The 23,544-nt window shown below is 51.1% G+C and overlaps 1 protein-coding gene across 1 annotated transcript in view; it reads left to right on the plus strand.

Annotated features, from left to right (window-relative positions):
• The window catches only part of LOC147100916 (solute carrier family 2, facilitated glucose transporter member 1), a 47,650-nt gene that overhangs the window by 14,912 nt on the left and 9,194 nt on the right, over positions 1-23,544 (plus strand). Inside the window, exons 3-8 of the mRNA XM_085967524.1 lie at positions 5,027-5,122; positions 10,447-10,607; positions 15,475-15,715; positions 16,618-16,780; positions 19,750-19,937; positions 21,398-21,502. Of these exons, the coding sequence (XP_085823650.1) occupies positions 5,027-5,122; positions 10,447-10,607; positions 15,475-15,715; positions 16,618-16,780; positions 19,750-19,937; positions 21,398-21,502 (954 nt within the window). The remainder of the gene's footprint in view (positions 1-5,026; positions 5,123-10,446; positions 10,608-15,474; positions 15,716-16,617; positions 16,781-19,749; positions 19,938-21,397; positions 21,503-23,544) is intronic.

Consider the following 23,544-nt stretch of genomic DNA (forward strand, 5'->3'; position numbering starts at 1 on the left):
TGTGGGCTGGTGCTCGGGGTGGGGGAGGTGTGGGCTGGTGCTTGAGGTGGGGGAGGTGTGGGCTGGGGCCCGGGGTGGGGGAGGTGTGGGCTGGTGCTCGGGGTGGAGGAGGTGTGGACTGGGGCTCGGGGTGGAGGAGGTGTGGACTGGTGCTTGAGGTGGGGGAGGTGTGGGCTGGGGCTCGGGGTGGGGGAGGTGTGGGCTGGTGCTCAGGGTGGAGGAGGTGTGGACTGGGGCTCGGGGTGGAGGAGGTGTGGACTGGTGCTCGGGGTGGAGGAGGTGTGGGCTGGTGCTTGAGGTGGGGGAGGTGTGGGCTGGGGCTCGGGGTGGAGGAGGTGTGGGCTGGTGCTTGAGGTGGAGGAGGTGTGGACTGGTGCTCGGGGTGGAGGAGGTGTGGGCTGGGGCTCGGGGTGGAGGAGGTGTGGGCTGGTGCTTGAGGTGGGGGAGGTGTGGGCTGGGGCTCGGGGTGGGGGAGGTGTGGGCTGGGGCTCGGGGTGGGGGAGGTGTGGGCTGGTGCTTGAGGTGGGGGAGGTGTGGGCTGGTGCTCGGGGTGGGGGAGGTGTGGGCTGGGGCTCGGGGTGGGGGAGGTGTGGGATGGTGCTTGAGGTGGAGGAGGTGTGGGCTGGGGCTCGGGGTGGGGGAGGTGTGGGATGGTGCTCGGGGTGGGGGAGGTGTGGACTGGGGCTCGGGGTGGGGGAGGTGTGGGCTGGTGCTCGGGGTGGAGGAGGTGTGGGATGGTGCTCGGGGTGGGGGAGGTGTGGACTGGGGCTCGGGGTGGGGGAGGTGTGGGCTGGTGCTCGGGGTGGGGGAGGTGTGGGCTGGTGCTCGGGGTGGAGGAGGTGTGGGCTGGTGCTCGGGGTGGGGGAGGTGTGGGCTGGTGCTTGAGGTGGGGGAGGTGTGGGCTGGTGCTTGAGGTGGGGGAGGTGTGGGCTGGTGCTTGAGGTGGGGGAGGTGTGGGCTGGTGCTCGGGGTGGAGGAGGTGTGGGCTGGTGCTTGAGGTGGGGGAGGTGTGGGCTGGTGCTCGGGGTGGGGGAGGTGTGGGCTGGTGCTCGGGGTGGGGGAGGTGTGGGCTGGTGCTCGGGGTGGGGGAGGTGTGGGCTGGTGCTCGGGGTGGAGGAGGTGTGGGCTGGTGCTCGGGGTGGGGGAGGTGTGGGCTGGTGCTTGAGGTGGGGGAGGTGTGGGCTGGTGCTCGGGGTGGGGGAGGTGTGGGCTGGGGCTCGGGGTGGGGGAGGTGTGGGATGGTGCTTGAGGTGGAGGAGGTGTGGGCTGGGGCTCGGGGTGGAGGAGGTGTGGGCTGGGGCTCGGGGTGGGGGAGGTGTGGGCTGGGGCTCGGGGTGGAGGAGGTGTGGGCTGGTGCTCGGGGTGGGGGAGGTGTGGGCTGGTGCTTGAGGTGGGGGAGGTGTGGGATGGTGCTCGGGGTGGGGGAGGTGTGGGATGGTGCTCGGGGTGGAGGAGGTGTGGGATGGTGCTCGGGGTGGGGGAGGTGTGGGATGGTGCTCGGGGTGGGGGAGGTGTGGGCTGGGGCTCGGGGTGGGGGAGGTGTGGGATGGTGCTCGGGGTGGAGGAGGTGTGGGCTGGTGCTCGGGGTGGGGGAGGTGTGGGATGGTGCTCGGGGTGGGGGAGGTGTGGGCTGGGGCTCGGGGTGGGGGAGGTGTGGGATGGTGCTCGGGGTGGGGGAGGTCTGGACTGGTGCTCGGGGTGGGGGAGGTGTGGGATGGTGCTCGGGGTGGGGGAGGTGTGGGCTGGTGCTCGGGGTGGGGGAGGTGTGGGCTGGTGCTCGGTGGAGGAGGTGTGGACTGGGGCTCAGGGTGGAGGAGGTGTGGGCTGGGGCTCGGGGTGGGGGAGGTGTGGGCTGGTGCTCGGGGTGGAGGAGGTGTGGGCTGGGGCTCGGGGTGGGGGAGGTGTGGGCTGGGGCTCAGGGTGGAGGAGGTGTGGGCTGGGGCTCGGGGTGGGGGAGGTGTGGACTGGGGCTCAGGGTGGAGGAGGTGTGGGCTGGGGCTCAGGGTGGAGGAGGTGTGGGCTGGTGCTCGGGGTGGGGGAGGTGTGGACTGGGGCTCGGGGTGGAGGAGGTGTGGGCTGGGGCTCGGGGTGGGGGAGGTGTGGGCTGGTGCTCGGGGTGGGGGAGGTGTGGGCTGGGGCTCGGGGTGGAGGAGGTTTGGGCTGGGGCTCGGGGTGGGGGAGGTGTGGGCTGGGGCTCAGGGTGGAGGAGGTGTGGGCTGGGGCTCAGGGTGGAGGAGGTGTGGGCTGGTGCTCGGGGTGGAGGAGGTGTGGGCTGGGGCTCGGGGTGGAGGAGGTGTGGGCTGGGGCTCGGGGTGGGGGAGGTGTGGGCTGGTGCTCGGGGTGGAGGAGGTGTGGACTGGGGCTCGGGGTGGAGGAGGTGTGGGCTGGGGCTCGGGGTGGAGGAGGTGTGGGCTGGGGCTCGGGGTGGGGGAGGTGTGGGCTGGTGCTTGAGGTGGGGGAGGTGTGGGCTGGGGCTCGGGGTGGGGGAGGTGTGGGCTGGGGCTCAGGGTGGAGGAGGTGTGGGCTGGGGCTCAGGGTGGAGGAGGTGTGGGCTGGTGCTCGGGGTGGAGGAGGTGTGGGCTGGGGCTCGGGGTGGAGGAGGTGTGGGCTGGTGCTCGGGGTGGAGGAGGTGTGGGCTGGTGCTTGGGGTGGGGGAGGTGTGGGCTGGGGCTCAGGGTGGAGGAGGTGTGGGCTGGTGCTTGGGGTGGGGGAGGTGTGGGCTGGGGCTCAGGGTGGAGGAGGTGTGGGCTGGTGCTCGGGGTGGGGGAGGTGTGGGCTGGTGCTCGGGGTGGAGGAGGTGTGGGGTGGGGGAGGTGTGGGCTGGTGCTCGGGGTGGGGGAGGTGTGGGCTGGTGCTCGGGGTGGAGGAGGTGTGGGCTGGGGCTCGGGGTGGGGGAGGTGTGGGCTGGGGCTCGGGGTGGGGGAGGTGTGGGCTGGTGCTCGGGGTGGGGGAGGTGTGGGCTGGGGCTCGGGGTGGAGGAGGTGTGGGCTGGGGCTCGGGGTGGAGGAGGTGTGGGCTGGGGCTCGGGGTGGGGGAGGTGTGGGCTGGGGCTCAGGGTGGAGGAGGTGTGGGCTGGGGCTCGGGGTGGAGGAGGTGTGGGCTGGGGCTCGGGGTGGAGGAGGTGTGGGCTGGGGCTCAGGGTGGAGGAGGTGTGGGCTGGGGCTCGGGGTGGAGGAGGTGTGGGCTGGTGCTTGGGGTGGAGGAGGTGTGGACTGGTGCTTGAGGTGGGGACACAGCCGTTGGGGTGGTCCACACCCCTGGGGTCGACCTGCCTTTCTTTCCACACAGTCCCGGGCCACAGGAGCCTTCTCTTTCCTGCCCTCTATTGTAAACACTTAAACCTCCTCTGGTCCCATCATTTGTTTCTCTACTTGTCTCATTATCACCTCCTCTTGCCTTGCACCATCAGTTTGGTTTTTTAATCGCTCCCACCCTCCACCCCATCACAAACCTTCCCCTCTTGTTTTTCTGCCCCCTTTCCCTGGCTCTGTATCACCTCTAACATCGTCCAGTTCTGATGAAAGGTCATTGACCTGAACCGTTACCTCGGTTTCTCTCTGCACAGATGCTGCCTGACCTGCCGAGTCTTCCCAGCATTTTCTATTTTCCTTTCACATATTTTGCTTTTGTTTTGAAGCTATTAGAAACTCGACTTTTTCACAAAAAAAGGGGAAAAGAAAAAAGAAAGACTTGCATTTATGTAGCACCTTTCATGGCCTCAGGACATCCCAAAATACTTTGTAGCGAATGATGAACATATGAAGTGTGGTCACTGTTGTAATGTAGGAAACCCGGCAGCCAATTTGCGCACAGCAAACTCCCACAAACAGCAGTGTGATCATTAGCAGAGAATCTGCTTTTAGGTGTTGGTTGAGGGATAAGTATTAGCCAGGACACCGGGGAGAACTCCCCGTGCTCTTCTTCAAAATAGTGCCAAGGGATCATTTACGTCCACCCGACGGGGCCTCGGTTTAATGTCTCATCCAAAAGACGGCACCTCCGACAGTGCGGCACTCCCTTAATACTGCACTTAGATTTTTGTGCTCAAGTCTCTGGAGTGGGGACTATGAACCCATAACCTCTGACTCAGAGACAAGGGTGCTTCCCACTGAGGCATGGCTGACAAAGATATCCAATTAAGGGAGCTTCTTAATTAGATGTCAGAGCTCATAATTCCAGCTATGCTTCAAAAATACTGCATGTTTTGTTTTGTGTTGAAATAGAACCTTCATTAAAGTAATCTTATTACTTTACTTAAAAGGAAAGAGTTTTACATTCTCATTTAATTATGACATTTTTAGGAGGATAGGGGAGGGAGTGCATTAATTAGTTGCACAACTGTGCAAGTTTATTGCGTGGGGTTTAATCTGATGTGTTTTTCAATCAATTCAGTGCTTTGTGTTACTAGGGAAGTAAATAAGCAGCTTAATGTACATGCTGAAAACAAGCTGCTTGGAATTTGACAAGTGCAAACAGTTTTTACTGTACCCATTCTGTAATTCTTGCTGAGCCGTAGTGAAGAGATTAAGCAATGTGACCAGCGAGTGGGAAGTTAACCTTTAAACGGTAACAGATGAGAAATTGTTCTGCTAATGAAGCGGAATAAAGATGCAAGAGGACTTTGGCCAATAAACTACGAATGTGGGAGGCTGCAGCAAAGTTGGGGGTTTTGCTCAGGAACGGTCGGTACCCGGCTTTCTCCCCAAGAATAATGTTTCAGTTTGAGGGTAAACTGAAAATAGGAGAAACTTTAATAAAATACAAAATTATTATTAATTGCAACACTGAAATACAAGAAAGAAAAGAATGGAGGGAAGGAAATAAAACAAAAAACCGTGTCCACAAACCAAACATCTGCATCCAATAAAATATCTGAAACCTGCCTCCAGGAAAAGTTTTACTCTGAATCTCACCATGTTCCCAAGTTTCTCCAGGCCTCTGGTCTCTTTCATCGCAGTTCTATGTTTACATTGGCACACAGAGTACAGAATGTGATTTCATCTTTTTTCTTTTAAATTTGTTTCAGAAAATTACTAGGAAGCTAATAACTGCGGTGGGCACGGCGGTGCTGGGGTCGTTGCAGTTTGGATACAACACGGGAGTTATCAATGCTCCACAGAAGGTAAGCTGCTAATCACGGCTTCAATTCAAAAATACAATATTCATTTAAAAACTCAATGGCCCAGAAATTCGGTGGGCTGCACCACCAGTTAGCGCCTAAAGAGGGCACTCAGTGGCTTTAGCGCCACTGGCCACGCCTCCCGCGATATTTAGCGGGGCGCTAATGGCGGTGTTAGCCTGTTGCGCTGCGCCGCCACCAATGACGTCATCGGTGTGCGCAGCGCCCCGCTACCGCCCCGATCGCGATATTTGGTAGCGCCCGCCTCTGTAGCGCCATTCGCAAATCGCACCCGGTTCACGGGGCCTACCTGTGGCGGCAGTGGCGCAAATTAAGGTGGAGGCGCGGGGCGGCCATTTTTTCCGGTGGCCGCCTGCCAGCACCTCTGTCCCCGGCCTCCTGATCCCCCCCCCCCGGGCAGTGCTGGCTGTGTCCCGAGAGCCCGGCACTTCTCCTCGGTGCCGGTGCCTTTTTGCCGGCACTCGCGATCTCTGATCGTGCTGCTGCAGGCCCCTCCCCCTTAAGAAGCGGAGGAAGGCCTGCAGTACGTGCTGCGGCGTGTGGCGCTGCGGCACTTTGCGCTACGATATTCAGTTTCAGTGCCCTAAGAGGGACGCGGGGCGCCTCGAGCAACGCCCCGCGTCCCTCTTGGGGCGTTCAAGCTGAATTTCCGGCGGTCGCAACTGCTCCGATCGCAGCGGTAATTCCCGCGCCCAGGCGAGCTGGGCGCCCCGTTTGCGGATCCACCGAATTTCTCCCCCAATTGGTTTTATAACAGGATTGTGCACTTTGTGGTAAAAATTGAGAAATTCAGTTCACTTGGCATAAGTTATGGTAATAAATGTTAACCACGTTCTGTTAATAGGATTTGAATTCTTCAGTTTTAATGTAGAATAAAATGAAATGTTAAGAGAATGCCGCTTCTATTTATCCCTAGGAGACGGTTTGTTTCTGCAACCACTGTAATATTAGCAGCACCTAGGCTGCATTACTGTGGTGAATATTTCCCCCCTGACGCTTGCAGTTACAGCTTGCAGCCCTTCAGTACCTTGCTCAAGTGGTCATTCTTAAAGTGTGAGCGCAGACAGCGAATGCCAGCAGGTTAATTGGCCGTAGGCTGGCATCATCCTATCTCTTGCTCAGTGTGTGTTCAATTTCCCACAGGGGACAGCGGACAGCGACCCAGAACAGGAACACTGCCCGGTTTCTCCTCCTCATCTCGGAACTGCACAAGTCAACTGTAGGCCTCTGATAAATATATTCTCCGGGCTTTTCACTGCAGCTGAGTTCAGATAATTCAGCACAGACCAGGGACTGATCTAAGACTCTCTGGATATATGGCTCACTGTGATGGTGCAGTTACTCACTACAGGGTAGCTGTGGCGATGAGCAGTGTGTCAGTGATAACCAAAGGTGGTGAATACAAAGTGTATTCATGATAGGGGAACTTCTCACCCAGAGCTTGCAGGGAAATACTCACAAAACTAGTTGCAACATTAAAAAAAATATACTCAAAATAGTTTGAGTGAAATAGTTTCTGTTAACATCAGCTTGAAGCCATTGGAAGTACAATATTTGGGAATACAGACGTTTTTGGTTATGGTGTGAATCCAACTGGTTTGTAAATTTGTTTCTTAACATAGAGTCATATTGACACAGAAGGAAGCCATTCGGCCCATCGAGTCCATGCCGGCTCTCTGTAGAGCAATCCAGTCAGTCCCATTCCCCCGCTCTATCCCCGTAGCCCTGCAGGTTTATTTCCCTCAAGTGCCTATCCATTCTCCCCTTGAAAACATCGAGTGTCTCCGCTTCCACCACTTCCGTCGGCAGCGAGTTCCAGGTCCTCACCACTCGCTGCGTAAATTTTTTTTCCTCACTTCCCCCCTGTATCTCTTGCCCAAAACCTTAAATCTGTGTCCCCTAGTCCTTGTACCATCAACTAGTGGGAACAGCCTTTCCCCGTCTAGCCTTTCCAAACCCATCATAATCTTGTACACCTCTATCAAATCACCCCTCAACCTCCTTTGCTCTAATGAAAACAAATCCAGCTTCTCCAACCTGTCCTTGTAGCTAAGATCCCCCATCCCCGGAACCATTCTGGTAAATCTCCTCTGCACCCTCTCAAGGGCCTTCACATCCTTCCTAAAGTGTGGTGACCAGAACTGGACGCAATACTCCAGTTGTGGCCTAACCAGCGCTTTATAAAGTTTCAGCATAACTTCTCTACTTTTGTACTCAATACCTCTATGTTGAAGGAACTAATGTAAATTAATATAATTTATTCCCTTCCCTAAATAATGTTGCTGTTTTGATGTCCTTTCCATACACTGTATACAGCAGAGCGGTCGATTGATAATTGGATCAATCAGGTCTCCTGGTGCACAGAGAACAGTGCCTCAGAATGGCATATCAATGGGACCCGATGCAATCAGCAGTGTAGAGAGAGAAGCTTGTAGATCTTATCAGTATTAAATGGATGAAGTTGGTTTTTCAGCTTGTTTTTTGTTATCTCACCAATTCTTCCTATATCTCTTATTGAAAGAGGATGAAGAATGCTAATGCTTTGAAAAGGAAATTCTTATTAAAAATATATTCTAGGCATTTCATAACTCGCTGAAGTTGGTGCTAATATCTTTCTTCTAACACGACTGTAGTTCAACTGTGTTTCCATGATCTGAATCTATTATTAGCATGCTGACTCTGAAATGCAAAATTACTGGGTTAAACACAGTGTTGCACCAAAACCATTTTGGCTAGGAGACAGGAAAACTGGAAGCTGACCGAAGTCACTGGCCTGTCATAAAAGTCAAATTAAAAATGTGTGTTACTGTAACAGATTCCTGTCACATCTAACCTGGCAGCATGAGGGAGATGTTGAACAACTTCACCTCAGCCTCGCACCAACCAGGCGTGTGTTGTGGATTGATCAGAACACCACTGCACGTGTGTTATTTATGTATCTGGCTATCGGCATTCATGCTCTCAGATTCAACCTGCATTGCTGACCAGAGGAGTCAAACTTGTAGCAATAGATAAGTATATATATTGGCTCCAATGGCCATCATGTCGAGATGGAGCATTGACATCAGCTACTGCAGTTAGCACAAGGCACAAGTCAGGAGTGTGATGGAATACTCTCCACTTGCCTGGATGAGTGCAGCTGCAACAACACTCAAGAAGCTCGACACCATCCAGGACAAAGCAGTCCGCTTAATCGGCACCCCATTCACCACCTTAAACATTCACTCCCTGCACCACCGGCGCACCGTGGCTGCAGTGTGTACCATCTACAAGATGCACTGAAGCAACTCGCCAAGGCTTCTTCGGCAACACCTCCCAAACCCGCGACCTCTACCACCTAGAAGGACAAGGGCAGCAGCTGCATGGGAACACCACCACCTCCAAGTTCCCCTTCAAGTCACACACCATCCTGACTTAGAAATATATCGCCTATCCTTCATCATCGCTGGGTCAAAATCCTGGAACTCCCTCCCTAGCAGCACTGTGGGAGCACCTTCACCACACGGACTGCAGCGGTTCAAGAAGGCGGCTCACCACCACCTTCTCAGGGGCAACTAGGGATGGGCAATAAATGCTGGCCTTGCCAGCAACGCCCAGAGCCCATAAGCGAATAAAAAAAAAGCTACTCCACTGTCCGACCACCACCACCGCTATAGCATTGCCCAAAGCTGAGTCAAAGCTCGCTCTATCAGCCTCATACCTTCAACTGTGGAAGTGCCCCACGTCACATTTTCCCAGTTGTTGCAGTCATGCTGATGGTGTCTCTTCAGTGAGATTGCCAAATTGTGGCCTGTTTTGAGCTGCAAGCACATTGACTGGGTCTGCCCAAACTTGTTTCACTTTACAAGCCATGCAGGCAGTAAATAAAAAGAGACTTTCATTCCGTATACCTGGGCAGCATTCAAACCCCTGTCCCATTGGTGAAAGCACAGTGTGCCATCCATTCCCTTGCCCATCCCAGTTAAGCATCGAGACCTACACTTTTAAGAAAATCTTGTCAAAATAGGTCTCTCTGCAAACAATCAATTGAATGATGGGTGGAGATATCATTTGTTATTTCCCAGCTTCCAGGGAGGGAGCATTCCACTTTGTTCCCGATACCTCTTAGTGTGGCAGTGAACGTCTTCATGCTTTCAGGTAAAATCCCCTGTACACCATTTTAGTGCAGTCGTTAATCTGTCTAAAATAAATGAGTAAATATCTGCTCAAACATTGCTTAAAGAAAGTCTACACAACCGTTAGCTATCAAAGATAATTAGATCCGATGGTTACTTCTGGAATACAGACACCTCTAGCTTCTGGCTACTGGACAGTGATATCATTAGGAACAAACTCCACGTGGGCAAACAATGATGTTTTGCGTGTAACTAAATGCAAAAGCTCCAAACATTTATTTTTCAATTTCGTGTACATTGGGAATGGATTACTTTATTTTTACTGTGTATTAATATTTAGATTGTATCATTCACTGGTACAGAGTCTGTGAGGAAGGATGTGCAAGGGCCAGCGATCAGACAGCCCAACACTACCCTCCGTCAAAGATCACCATCATTTTGAATTATCTAAAGAATGAAAACAGTTTGGTTCATAGAAAGTTACTTGAAAACGCGAGAGAAAGATACTAAAGCCCAAATTAGACCACACTGAATCCGGGAAATTCATTTAAGTTTCAAGGCGTGGTAATCAAATACTCAACATTTTCTTTCCGTGACTTCAAAGGTGAGATTAGCTGCTGTAGTAAAACGGCTGCGAGGCAGCTGATCAGCTTAGAGCCATGACTGTGGCAAAGCTCATCACTGGTGACTAACTGCTGAGATCCTTGTGACATTCAGCCAGAGTCTGACCTGAAACCAGAGTCTGTGTTCCACATGAGAGGCAGACAGCTTTATTCCAAGATGGGAAGATATCCTTTTGCTGTGACCTTTTATTAAAAGCAAACCCAAGTCATGTCAACACAAGCAGATAAAGCGTGAAACTACACACAAAATTACAGACCACGACAAAGTTCTTAGCAAACGCTACACTCCTGCCACCTGGAGACCACTTTGCACTGGCTGTGCAGGAAGCAGCATCCATTTCATTGCCTTGCTACAGGCTATTTAAAATCGTTTAAAAAAACTAGACTTTACTTTTCTCCTAAACAAAAGGAAACGCTGTAATATTAATCAAAAATCGTCATAATTATCAGCATTTGGATTTAACTATTTATTCAGTATTTGAAAAGCCTTGCTCCCAAAGGTCTTGGTGAGGACCGTTCACCTCTGACATCAGGCAGTTGTTCAATGTTTTGCTGATTTCTCTTTCAGGTGATTGAAAGCTTCATCAATGACACCTGGTTGCTGCGTTACAGTACACCCATCAACACATCGACACTCACCACACTCTGGTCCTTGGCTGTTGCCATTTTCTCAGTGGGCGGCATGTTCGGATCATTTTCAGTCGGATTGTTCGTCAACCGGTTTGGAAGGTAATATTTGACATGCAACATGTATATTTCTAATATATGTAACAGCCTCATTCACTGACTAATACACGGTGTAATATCCCAGTGTGTGACATGTGACTCAGTATTTTACCATATCACAAACCCTGACACAACTCAAGGGGAAATAGTCGTTTAACAACTTAAGCTTTTACATTTTTACAGTAGGCCGACCTGTTATCTCTCACTGGTTCTGCAGCTTCTGGCAGTCCTGATATACCGCCTATCTCAGAATTCTTCTTAACAAACAGGTAGTAAATGAGGCTGTATCCATGGTCACTGGATAGTAGGACTGTGGAACAGCTGGTGGGGGGAGTTCCATTCTATTCCAAGTACAAGTTGGCAACATTCGGAAACAAATACATTTGAAGTCCTCAAGACGGATGTCCTTTTCAAGAAGCAGTTAATTGTTCCATATCTACTGATGATTCCTCGCTCCTCTACTTTCAAATACCAGCGTCAGACATTTGCCATCTGTCCTTCAATGTGACCCCCCAACTCTCCTAATCAATGACTTCAATCTCCACCATGACCATTGGCTGAGAATCAAAGGAACAGTCCCGACCACTGTGTTGCATTCTTCCCCATGGTTGCCAGTCGATTCTTCAGCCAGTTTGCTTCCTTAATAGAGGTTAAACCTACTTCAGTTTAACATTGACCAACTGTCCTGATCACTTTAAAGAACCAAAGGACATGTTTGATCATCGCTCATCTCCATCCAACAGCTGGTACACAGATTAATGTGAGATATTACAATTTGGTACGAAGAATAGGGAGGTCACTTACTACTTGGAGGGTGCAAGTCTGGGTGGGGGAGAAGAACAAAGAGATCTCGGAGTACAAATACACAAATCACTGAAAGTAGCGACACAAGTTAATAAGGCCATAACAAAAGCAAACCAAGCACTAGGGTTTATTTCTAGAGGGATAGAATTGAAAAGTAGGGAAGTTATGCTAAACCTGTATCGAACCTTGGTTAGACCACACTTAGTGTACTGTGTACAGTTCTGGTCACCATATTATAAAAAGGATATAGAGGCACTGGAGAGGGTGCAGAGAAGATTTACAAGGATGATACCAGAAATGCGAGGGTATACCTATCAGGAAAGGATGAACAGGCTGGGTCTCTTTTCGCTTGAAAAAAGAAGGCTGAGGGGTAATCTAATAGAGGTCTTTAAAGGTTTTGATAGAGTGGATACAGAGAGAAGGTTTCCACTTGTGGGGAAGAGCAAAACTAGAGGCCATCAATATAAGATAGTCACCAAGAAATCCAATAGGGAATTCAGAAGAAACTTCTTTACCCAGAGAGTGGTGAGAATGTGGAACTCGCTACCACAGGGAGTGGTTGAGGCGAATAGTATCGATACATTTAAGGGGAGGCGAGATAAGCACATGAGGGAGAAGGGAATAGAGGGTTATGCTGATAGATTTAGATGAGGAAAGATGGGATTGGAGCATAAAGGCCGGCATGGACTGGCTGTATGACCAGGCCAAGTGGAACAGCCTCAAGCTGGAACCTGTTACTTGGACTGGCATCCCATCTGCTAGCTAACATATCCTTACCAAGCACATGACACTCAGTGCTGCACAGTGCCAAACCTCATTAAACAGCGTTGTATCAGCTTTCAGCATTGGTTTGAAGAAAGTTATATAACAGTATTATCTTTGGTAAATGGAGAAGAAGAGTGTCTTTACACCAAGTCCCAGTAATGAGCAGAACCTGTCATCAGCACACCAGAGCTCTGAACTCCAAACTGCAGGATTCTCAGACAGGCTGGGACTGGTGTAAGGTGTTTGCAGTATCAGGAATAATCCCCAAATCCCCCCTCTTGGAACTGATGGAAAAGGTGACGTTACTGAATGCCATTCTTACTGAATGCTCCTTTATGCTTCCAAGGTTATTTACCAAAAGTTGCACAAAAGAATAAGAACCCAAAGCAATCAGTTCAAAATAAGGCAGAAGGAAGTTAAAGATCTCGGCCTAGAAATTCACTTTGGGCCCGCCAGCTGGCGTGGGCCCAAAAGTTAGCGCTGAGCGCGGAGCAAGTTGCGCCCGTCAGATATTCAGTTTTTGCGCCCCAAGTCGGAACCGGGCGCTATTCCAGGGTGTGCCCGCCCCCGCTTGGGGCGCTGAAACTGAATTTCAGCGCTCTAGGCGCCGCTGCGCCACCCGCTGCGGAGCGGCAGGCTGCGGTACTGCAGGCCTCCTCCTTCTCTTAAGGGGGAGGTGCCTGCAACGGGGAGATCGCCGCTGGATAGTGCCGGCAAATGAGCCCGGCACCACGGAGAAGTGCCGGGTTCGCGGAAAGCAGCCGGCAATGCCACGGGGGGGGGAGGCGGTGGAGGAGGCCGGGGAAGGAGGTGCGGGCAGGCAGCCGCCGAAAAAGCGGCCGGCCGCACCTCCACCTTAAAGCGCCCCACTAAGGCTACAGGACGGCCCCGTTTTCTGATCGCTGGTTGCGGCCGCTGCGGAAGAGGCGGCCGCAACTAAATATGGCGGTTGGGCTGGTAGCGGGGCACTGCGCACACCGATGACGTCATCGGTGGTGGCGCAGCGCTACTGGCTAACGCCGCCATTACCGCAGCGCTGAATATCGGCGAAAGCTCAGCAAGTGGCGCAAAAGCCCTCTTTGGGCGAAAACTGGGCGCAAAGCCTACTGAATTTCTAGCCCCTCATTTCATATTCTGATTCCAGGAATATTTCTGGCCCCAATGGCTTGGGCACTTACAGCTCAATGCGAGGAATGAATTCCTCCTTTGGCACATTTATTTCAACCTGCATATCAAATAGTGTTATATCATCTGAATGAAACAGAAAAATATCATAGAGGAAGTGATGAAAGTCATCCCTCATGTCAGAGTTATCAGTCACACTGAAGCAAATGTAAGTCCGTGACTGCGAAGCTGTTGTAAGGTTTCAATCACAAGGACCCGCTGTTTAGTCACCGATTTGGTTTCACACTGTTGACTTGTAATGCTGATGATCTCATGCTAGACTGTTCAACATGAAGCAATAGTCTGCAACATTTGAGTCTTTCATGTCTTGTTCAAAAAGCTGATTTCTTGTAGTGAATCTAATGAACTGCTTATCTGGATGTATGACTTCTCAGAGGATTGTAAATACAGTTATTAATTGGCTGCACAAGATTGTTGTGAGATGGTGAATATTTTATCCGCTTCCGCGGCGAGTTCAGCACAATCCGTGATCGCGGAATTGGCCAAGGCCGTCTGTACTGGCTCTGGTAGTTGACAGAGAAACAGCTCGCGGAACAGAAAACATTGCGATTCCGAGCCCAATAGCGTGAGCATTTGACTCATGAGCTCTGAGGGTTTTGAGTCCCCGAGGCCGGGCATTGAGATAATTCTGCGAGCGCGCTCCGAATTGGACAGACCGAAAATCTGCAGTAAACGTGTTTTTAAAGCTTCGTACTTGCCATTGTTCGGTGGACTCTCGAGGAGGCTGACGACCCGCGAGGCCGTGGCGCTGTTGAGGGCGGAGAACACGTAATAATAACGGGTCGAATCCGCTGCTACTCCCCGGATTGCAAATTGGGCTTCCGCCTAGAAAAACCACGCGGCCAGTTGTTGCTCCCAAAATTGCGGCAGTTTGAGGGTGACGGCGTTCTTGTCCATGATGTAACTTCAACGAAAATTGTTCGAAGAAATCGGGATCACCAATGTAGGAACTGGGGTTCCTAGCCGAAGAATTGAGATCGACTCAGAAAATCAAAAACAATAAAATTTAATGAACAAACGAAGCTGTACAGGAAACTGTAGGATACAATGCAAATAGGTCTGGTCTGCTTGAAAGCCTCTCTGGAAACTGCTAGAAGGTTCCGAGCTCAACTGCTAGCAGGTTCCGAGCTCAACTGCTAGCAGGTTCCGAGCTCAACTGCTAGAAGGTTCCGAGCTCTACTGCTAGAAGGTTCCGAGCTCTGACGTCATGACGTCATCACGTTCTTCCTGCCGTTGAGAGATCACGTGACAGACGGCATGACGTCATCACGCGGAGTACAGGAAAGAAGCCCTAGTACAGTTAACAGATACATTAAAGGTGCAGGCCCAGCTGTACTACATTGCTGTAAAAGGAATTATATACAATTGTCCGTAATCCTCTGGTGGTTCCGCCACAGGGTCATGATAAATGGAGGCCCACCTTGCTGTGATACATATGTCGGGATCGGTAAGGGAATCCTCTAAAAGAAAGACTTGCATTTATGTAGCACCTTTCATGACCACCGGACGTCTCAAAGCGCTTTACAGCCAATGAAGTACTTTTTGAAGTGGAGTTGCTGTTGTAATGTGGGAAAAGCGGCAGCCAATTTGCGCACGGCAAGCTCCCACAAACAGCAATGTGATAATGACCAGCTTTTGTGATGTTGATTGAGGGATAAATATTGGCCAGGACACCAGGGATAACTCCCCTGCTCTTTCTTTGAAATAGTGTCATGGGATCTTTTACGTCCACTTGAGAGGGCAGACATCTCATCCAAAAGACAGCACCTCCTTGGAGTGTCAGGCTAGTTTTATGTGCGCAAGTCCCTGGAGTGGGACTTGAACCCACAACCTTCTGACTCAGAGGCGAGTGTGCTACCCACTGAACCACAGCTGACACTGGCACAGTGATAAAGTTGGTCACACTTGAGCATAGATATTGACCGAACAATGAAACAAGGTTGTTGAAGATATCGTAAAATAATCTGTGAAAACAGTGCAGAATGTACCTTCCAGTGAATGGCGAGTTATAACACTGAGAAACATGTCATTCGATCTGATAAACACTAATTATTCCAAGCTCCAGATTAAATATTTTAAAGACTGTGAGACCTAATTCTGTTTAACTTCACACCAGGCGGAATTCGATGCTGATGATTAATTCACTGGCATTCGTCGCAGCAGTTCTAATGGGATTCTCCAAACTGGCAGACTCGTTCGAAATGCTGATATTGGGACGGTTTATTATTGGCGTCTACTCTGGCTTGACCACAGGCTTTGTTCCCATGTACGTCGGTGAGATAGCTCCCACGGCTTTAAGAGGAGCTCTGGGAACCCTCCATCAGCTGGGAATTGTGGTTGGAATTCTCATTGCACAGGTGAGTAATCACCAGTCAATCCGTACTCTCTACAGTTGCTCCCAATAGAATCCGGCTGCAACTCCAGCTCCGCTTCACATTTCCTATTATCTGTGATAGTCTCGGAAAACTGTCCAGCCTATAGCTACAAACATTATTTTCCACTTCTGGATTAATACAATAATTTTAAATGCAGGAAGTATATTTAACGATTGTAGATTAATATTGAAAAATAGATTATTGCATATTTGATCCAAGCATGAGTGTATAAAAAGAAAACTTGCATTTATATAGCGCCTTTCATGACCACTGGACGTCCCAAAGCGCTTTACAGCCAATGAAGTACTTTTGAAGTGTAGGCACTGTTGTAATGTGGGAAACGCGGCAGCCAATTTGCGCACAGCAAGCTCCCACAAACAGCAATTTGATAAAGACCAGATAATCTGTTTTAGTGATGTTTGTTGAGGGATAAATATTGGCCAAGACACCGGGGAGAACTCCCTGCTCTTCTTCGAAATAGTGCCATGGAATTTTTTACATCCACCTGAGAGCAGACGGGGCCTCGGTTTAATGTCTCATCCAAAAAACAGCACCTCCGACAGTGCAGCACTCCCTCAGTACTGCACTGGAGTATCAGCCTAGCTTTAGATGCTCAAGTGTCTCCAGCTGGACTTGAACTCATGATTTTCTAACACAGAAGCAAGGGTTCTACACACTTTGCCACAGCTGACACAGAGTAACAGTGTGATATTGCACTCTTACTCACTGGGAGCCTTTGTGCAATCCTCTCTATTGTGGCTAAACCTCTTCAAATTCCATCATTCTATGATCCTTTGATGTGACCTAATAAAATAAGATGAACATTTTTGTCTACTTCTTTTCAGACACAAACGACTTAAAATAATCTTTCTTTGTATTTGCAGATCTTTGGGTTGGACTCCATCATGGGTAATGAATCCCTTTGGCCATTGCTCCTTGGCTTTATCTTCATCCCTGCACTGATCCAGTGTATCGCTTTACCATTCTGCCCAAAGAGCCCACGCTTCCTCCTCATCAACAGGAACGAAGAAAGCAAGGCAAAGAGTGGTAAGATTTTGCACTTTAAGCACATGGCGCGGATAATCTCTCGCCAGCTGAGGGACTGTGTAATGCTATTTGTCAGAATAATACAAGTCCACCTACTTAACAAACTGCTGCACGAGTGAAGGTTTATGGACTTTCATTTGCTTATTGGTCACTGGGTGAATTATGAAACACAATCAACATGTTACAGATTGTGTGAGGTAAATGAGGTTGGCCAGTAACTCTCGGAATGGCCGATGCCTTTAGGGGTGCCTGATGTCTCTAGGGATGGTTGGCATCTCCAGGGACGGGTGGCTGTAATGTTGTGGGTGTCTCACAAGGTCAGATAGCAGAAATGGGACAGAGGGATTCAGGGCAGGATGTGGTCCTTGTGATGTGGCTAAAGTCATGGAGATTAGCTAGCTGGGGCAAGAGGCTTCGGGGCCACTGGAAAGGCTTGGAGCAGGAAACAGTTTCAATCCAAGAAGGGGGAGACAGGGGTTGGGATATCGGAGTGGCAGAATGGTGGGCCACGAATGGGAAGAAGCAGGAGCAGGGCCTCGAAGGACAGGAGAGGTGCAGGACATGGCCTGGAGGGGGAATTGGTGCGAGAAACGCTTAGAGCTGGAACGAACGCAAGGGAGCTTAAAGCAGTGAGGCGAGAAAGGAAAGTGGGTCTAAAATGGGGCAAGAGTGGAGGAGAAGGTGCGTGATGGAATAGGGTGCTGGGAAACCTATAATTACAACAAGACAGGAAAATATAAAATTTTGACCGGCTTATATAGGATTTGCCATTATAAATATGCACCTAACATGCACAACTCAAAAATCATGACACAGGAAGTAAGGATAATTGAGACAGGAAGTGTGTGCCATACACAGGACACTTAATATATGTTAGAAGTAGATATTTAATCAAGTATAAAACACTGGTTATGCCTCAACTGGAGTATTGTGTCCAATTCTGGGCACCTCACTTTAGGAAGGATGTGAAGGCCTTAGAGAAGGTGCAGAAAAGATTTACAAGAATGGTTCCGGGATGAGGGGCTTCAGTTACGTGGATAGACTGGCGAAGCTGGGGTTATCTGGAATGCACTGCCTGAAAGGGTGGTGGAGGAGGAGACAGACTCAATCGCGGCTTTCAAAAAGGGAATTGGATAAGTAACTGAAAGAAAAACATTTGCAGGGCTACGGGGAAAGGGCGGGGGAGTGAGACTGGCTGAAGTGCTCTTGCAGAGAGCCGGCACGGGCTCGACGGGCCGAATGGCCTTCTTCCGTGCTGTAACCATTCTATGATTCTATGAGTGTGTTTCCTAAACAATGCTTATTGTTTTCAGAGAAATCCATAGTTGTAAGTCTCTACTATATTGTCCAGAAGAAACCTCTGGTGACATTATCTGCATTCGTGTGGGGTGCATTGACTAGTTACTGATCCAAATGACAATTGTCTATTTACAGACTGATCAGGGTTTATCGTGTTGACTTTTCAAAAGCAGTTAACAACTCACTGGACACGCACTTAAAAATAAGACTGTTTCAATTTACAAACAGAACAAGCAAGGTTAAATTAACACCAGGCTGGAGATGACCATGGCTGAGGGAACCAGAGAATGTCCTCTTTACTTCTTCAAGGAAATGGATAGTTTTTGGGAGAATCCAAAGGAATGACACGGAGCACAGAGTAAATGCTTCATACTGAAAGCATTCCTGAAGTTGCCTTCTCCTTCGAAGTGGCTCGAATGTGTTATGTCCAAATAGATACTCAACTTGGTGGGGTAATAACCAGCCGCTGCTTTATTTCCAGACCCTTCAAGCGATAACAAAGTAATACAAGAGGAAGTGTAATTGCTGCAGTGGGCTTACTCCCATCAAGGGGCCATCTAGTGTTGAGTTAACAATATGCACAGACCATACACATCTCTCTGAGTGATGTTTATCTCCCTTACACAACGCTGACGCCCCCAATTCTTGCCATGATGGATTGCATACGGTTCTGTTGTGATTGGTCTGTGCCAGATACCCGTTAGAAATGGACTGATAAGAAAAAAGCATTTTTAAGCACCTTACCGCACCCTCAGTGCATTTGAAAGCACTCTACCACCAGCAGGTCACTAAAGTGCAGTCTCTGTTGTTACATAGACAAACGTGGCAACATCCCACAAACGGCAAAGGAGACAAATAACCAGTTAATCTGCTTTTGATTAAGGGACAAATGTTGGCTCAGACAGCCACAGTTAACCTTGCTCTTTAAATAGTGCCACAGGATCTTTGACAATTTTCTCTTGGATGAAGCCTTAGTTTAAAATCTCATCTGAAAGACAGCACCTTGATAGCGCAGCAACTCTGTGTACCGAGCTCCTGCCCAGATTCTCTGTCTTTGACTTGTTCATAAAGCATAAAATGGGCTTCCCAAAGTCTCAGGAAATACTCCCAGGTAGTGCGGATACTGAGCTATACAGGCCAGGGTAATTGCAAGTTTGATCCTGAGTCTGTGCTGGGCTTTGGGCTGCAGTGCGGCTGTTACAATTGGCCTCAGTGTCTAAGAGTCAGGGAGAGCAAAACTCAGCTGGGGTTCCTGCTCCTTATTACGGACCAATAGCTCCTGCCAAGCAGTTTACGTGTGTGGATATCAGCTGAGGATAAGATTGGCCTTAACTGCAACATGCTCCGTGCCAAAGAGTCAGCTGACACTCACGCTATGGCTGAGAATGAGGAGCGGCCGTGGGAGAGATTCTGGAGAGCGACTGGTGCCCGTGGAGCTCTGGAGGAGATTTTCCACTTCAGCATCCCTGGGAAATTGCACGCTCCCAGCCCGGGATTTTCTGTCCATTCATTTTAATCCCTCCAGCGTGTCAACGCTGAAAATATTCCATCGAATTGTTGAATCCAATAAGCGGAGAAAGTTGGGGGTTGGGGGGGATAATATGCTTGCCACAATTTTATTGAGTTAGTGAAGTAATATTTCTTAAAATAACACTCACGAATATTTTTAGTTCTGAAGAAGCTTCGTGGAACGACGGATGTCAGCAGTGACCTGCAGGAGATGAAGGAGGAGAGCAGACAGATGATGCGAGAGAAAAAGGTCACCATCCCTGAACTGTTCCGTTCGCCAATGTACCGCCAGCCAATCATCATCGCAATTGTGCTGCAGCTGTCCCAGCAGCTGTCCGGCATCAATGCTGTAAGTGATATGAGCAAAAGAATCTTTGTGTGAGCAAGAAAGGATTATTATCCCCAGCAAGCCTGTTCTTTTCTGGTACCTTAAACCCACCCACCAGCCTTCTCATCAAACCCCTCAGTTCAACTGTCTTCAGACATTCATCTCATTGTCCCGTTCACCCCACAAGCCTCTTATCCATTGGCTAAAAAATACACGTGACTTCCCTTATACATTTTAACTTCCTCATTTATAATTTGTGTCCCTGCTCTTTGATCCCTGTCCGAGAGCAAACAATTCCCTTCATAATCTGGAAAACTTCAATTAGGTCAGCTCAAAGTCTCCTTTTTTGCCAAAGGACACAAGCTTCCTGACTCCTGGAATGGTCTCTTTTGTCCACCTCTTGAGGGAAGTAACAGGCTAAGGCAACCAGATATCCAAATCTCAGTACTCCAACTGGCGGAGGATGGCTGCCTTATACAACAGCAACACAGCCTCAACTGGAGTATTGCGTCCAGTTCTGGTCACCACACTTTAGGAAGGATGTGAAGGCCCTTGAGAGGATGCAGAGGAGATTTACCAGAATGGTTCCGGGGGTGGGGGATCTTAGCTACAAGGACAGGTTGGAGAAGCTGGATTTGTTTTCATTAGAGCAAAGGAGGTTGAGGGGTGATTTGATAGAGGTGTACAAGATTATGATGGGTTTGGATAGGCTAGACGGGGAAAGGCTGTTCCCACTAGTTGATGGTACAGGGACTAGGGGACACAGATTTAAGGTTTTGGGCAAGAGATACAGGGGGGATGTGAGGAAAAACTTTTATACGCAGCGAGTGGCGAGGACCTGGAACTCACTGCTGATGGAAGTGGTGGAAGCGGAGACACTCAATGTTTTCAAGGGGAGACTGGATAGGCACTTGAGGGAAATAAACTTGCAGGGCTACGGAGATAGAGCGGGGGAATGGGACTGACTGGATTGTTCTACAGAGAGCCAGCACGGACTCAATGGGCCGAATGGCCTCCTTCTGTGCCGTTTTGACTCTATGACTCATTAGATTTGTGGGTGAATTTTACAATTCAATGTGGAGTTTCATCCACTAATGGCACCTGTTGGGAACTTGGGCATAGAGGTCACCCCAAAATGGATGGGAAGACCTGCAGGCCCACAGAGCTCCACTCCCAGAATTCCCGATATTGCTCCTGGTCGGTGAAACTCCTGTGGGATCCACTGACCTTCATTGCCCGGACTCCCGATTTGCTCCTCCTGGTGGGAAAATTCGGAAGATTCACCTTTTGGTTACTTCCTGCGATAGACTGAACTTCTGTTCCCTGTATCTTGGGTTTCTCGTTACTTTATTTTGTCAGTACAAACAGTCCGAATTAGGCTTGATTCTGTTCTGAAAACGTGTGTTTTAGAGATTGTAAATAATGCTTGCACCATTGTTTATGTCAGTGTTTTCTCAATATGCATTTTATTTTCTCCGCAGATCTTTTACTATTCCACCAACATTTTCAAAAAAGCGGGCGTTGGACAGCCTGTTTACGCCACGATCGGTACCGGCGTGGTCAACACCGCCTTCACAGTCGTATCAGTATGTGTCACATCTCCAACTCCTTTAACTTGAGTTTCCCAACTGTACTGCAGTAAAATTAGGAATTAACCTTTAACATGAAAGATAATTCTTCCAAGGCTCAGTTGATAAGTTCAGTTCCAGTGTGAAACTGGGCCATACAGACCGAGATCCCAGCTTTGGTCCCTTGTCTGTGCTAAGCTAGCTGATCTCTGCTGCGGTTGTAGTAGGGGCATTACAATTGTCCTCAGTGCCTTGAGCTAGGTGAGATCAGTCAGGATTGCTGACCGTCATTACTAACAACCTGTGTTGGGTCGTTCGCACGTGCGGACTCTAGTTAAGGGCAGGATTGTGCCCCACAGCCTCAGTCCGCCAACATCAACCACCTCGGCCCACACATTAAGAAGGGCCCCTTGAGTGGGGTCTGAGAGGCAGCCCAGCGGCAGTGCCATTCGAGTTGGAGGCCAACACACGTCCGAACCTTCAAGTGAGGAGGGGAGAACATTGTTTTGGTCAGGCAGGAAAAATTAGAAAGTTAAATGTATTGCAGCTGAAAGTGTTCTCTCATTTTAGCAGAGTGTGGATATTAAAATTCTCTGGGGTAGAAATTGGATCCCACTGTGCCTGTTTTTTGGGCGTAGAATGGGGACCCATTTCCCAAAGCTGTGACCCGCGCCCAAGTGCGCCTGAAGTACGTCCGATGCCACATTGGGTCCGGCAATGTTCAGGCATCCCTGGCGGCCGCCTGAAGCAGGCATTACGCCCCTTACATGTGCCAATGTGAGGCCAACGCCTGCTTTAGGTGGCTGCCAATGTGAGGAAATTCGTTCAGACTGAGCAGCGCATGTGCCAGGCCAGCACTGCTCAGGATCTTGGGCTCTTCAGTGTCTTAACCAGTGGTCCTTAAAGGGGCTGCTGGAAGCCGTCACAATAAAGCTAAACTTTTCTTCCGAAGTTACCTTCATGTGGAACCGCGGGGTGGGGAGAGCAAGAGTGTTACTGCGGGCCACTGCCGGCCCGTGCTAGCCCCCCGCCCGTTCTTCTCCCCCACCCCAGGACCTACCTGAGGGCCACTGCCGTCACGTGCTAGCACCCCCCCGCCCGTTCTCCTCCCCCTCCCCAGGACCTACCTGAGGGCCACTGCTGGCCCGTGCTAGCCCCCCCCCCCCCGCCCGTTCTCCTCCCCCACCCCAGGACCTACCTGAGGGCCACTGCTGGCCCGTGCTAGCCCCCCCCCGCCCGTTCTCCTCCCCCACCCCAGGACCTACCTGAGGGCCACTGCCGGCCCGTGCTAGCCCCCCGCCCATTCTCCTCCCCCACCCCAGGACCTACCTGAGGGCCACTGCCGTCATGTGCTAGCCCCCCGCCCATTCTCCTCCCCCACCCCAGGACCTACCTGAGGGCCACTGCCGGCCCGTGCTAGCCCCCCGCCCATTCTCCTCCCCCACCCCAGGACCTACCTGAGGGCCACTGCCATCACGTGCTAGCCCCCCCCTCCCGCCCGTTCTCCTCCCCCACCCCGGGACCTACCTGAGGGCCACTGCTGTCCCGTGCTAGCCCCCCGCCCGTTCTCCTCCCCCACCCCAGGGCCTACCTGAGGGCCACTGCCGGCCCGTGCTAGCCCCCCCTCCCGCCCGTTCTCCTCCCCCACCCCAGGACCTACCTGAGGGCCACTGCCGTCCCGTGCTAGCCCCCCGCCCGTTCTCCTCCCCCACCCCAGGACCTACCTGAGGGCCACTGCTGGCCCGTGCTAGCCCCCCCCCGCCCGTTCTCCTCCCCCACCCCAGGACCTACCTGAGGGCCACTGCCGGCCCGTGCTAGCCCCCCGCCCGTTCTCCTCCCCCACCCCAGGACCTACCTGAGGGCCACTGCCGTCACGTGCTAGCCCCCCCCTCCCGCCCGTTCTCCTCCCCCACTCCAGGACCTACCTGAGGGCCACTGCCGTCACGCGCTAGCCCCCCCCACCCCGCCCGTTCTCCTCCCCCACCCCAGGACCTACCTGAGGGCCACTGCCGTCACGCGCTAGCCCCCCCCCCCGCCCGTTCTCCTCCCCCACCCCAGGA

This window comes from Somniosus microcephalus, chromosome 25 (genome assembly GCF_052327205.1).
Source record: "Somniosus microcephalus isolate GS21.2 chromosome 25, FLI_Smic_1.0, whole genome shotgun sequence".
NCBI lineage: Eukaryota > Metazoa > Chordata > Chondrichthyes > Squaliformes > Somniosidae > Somniosus > Somniosus microcephalus.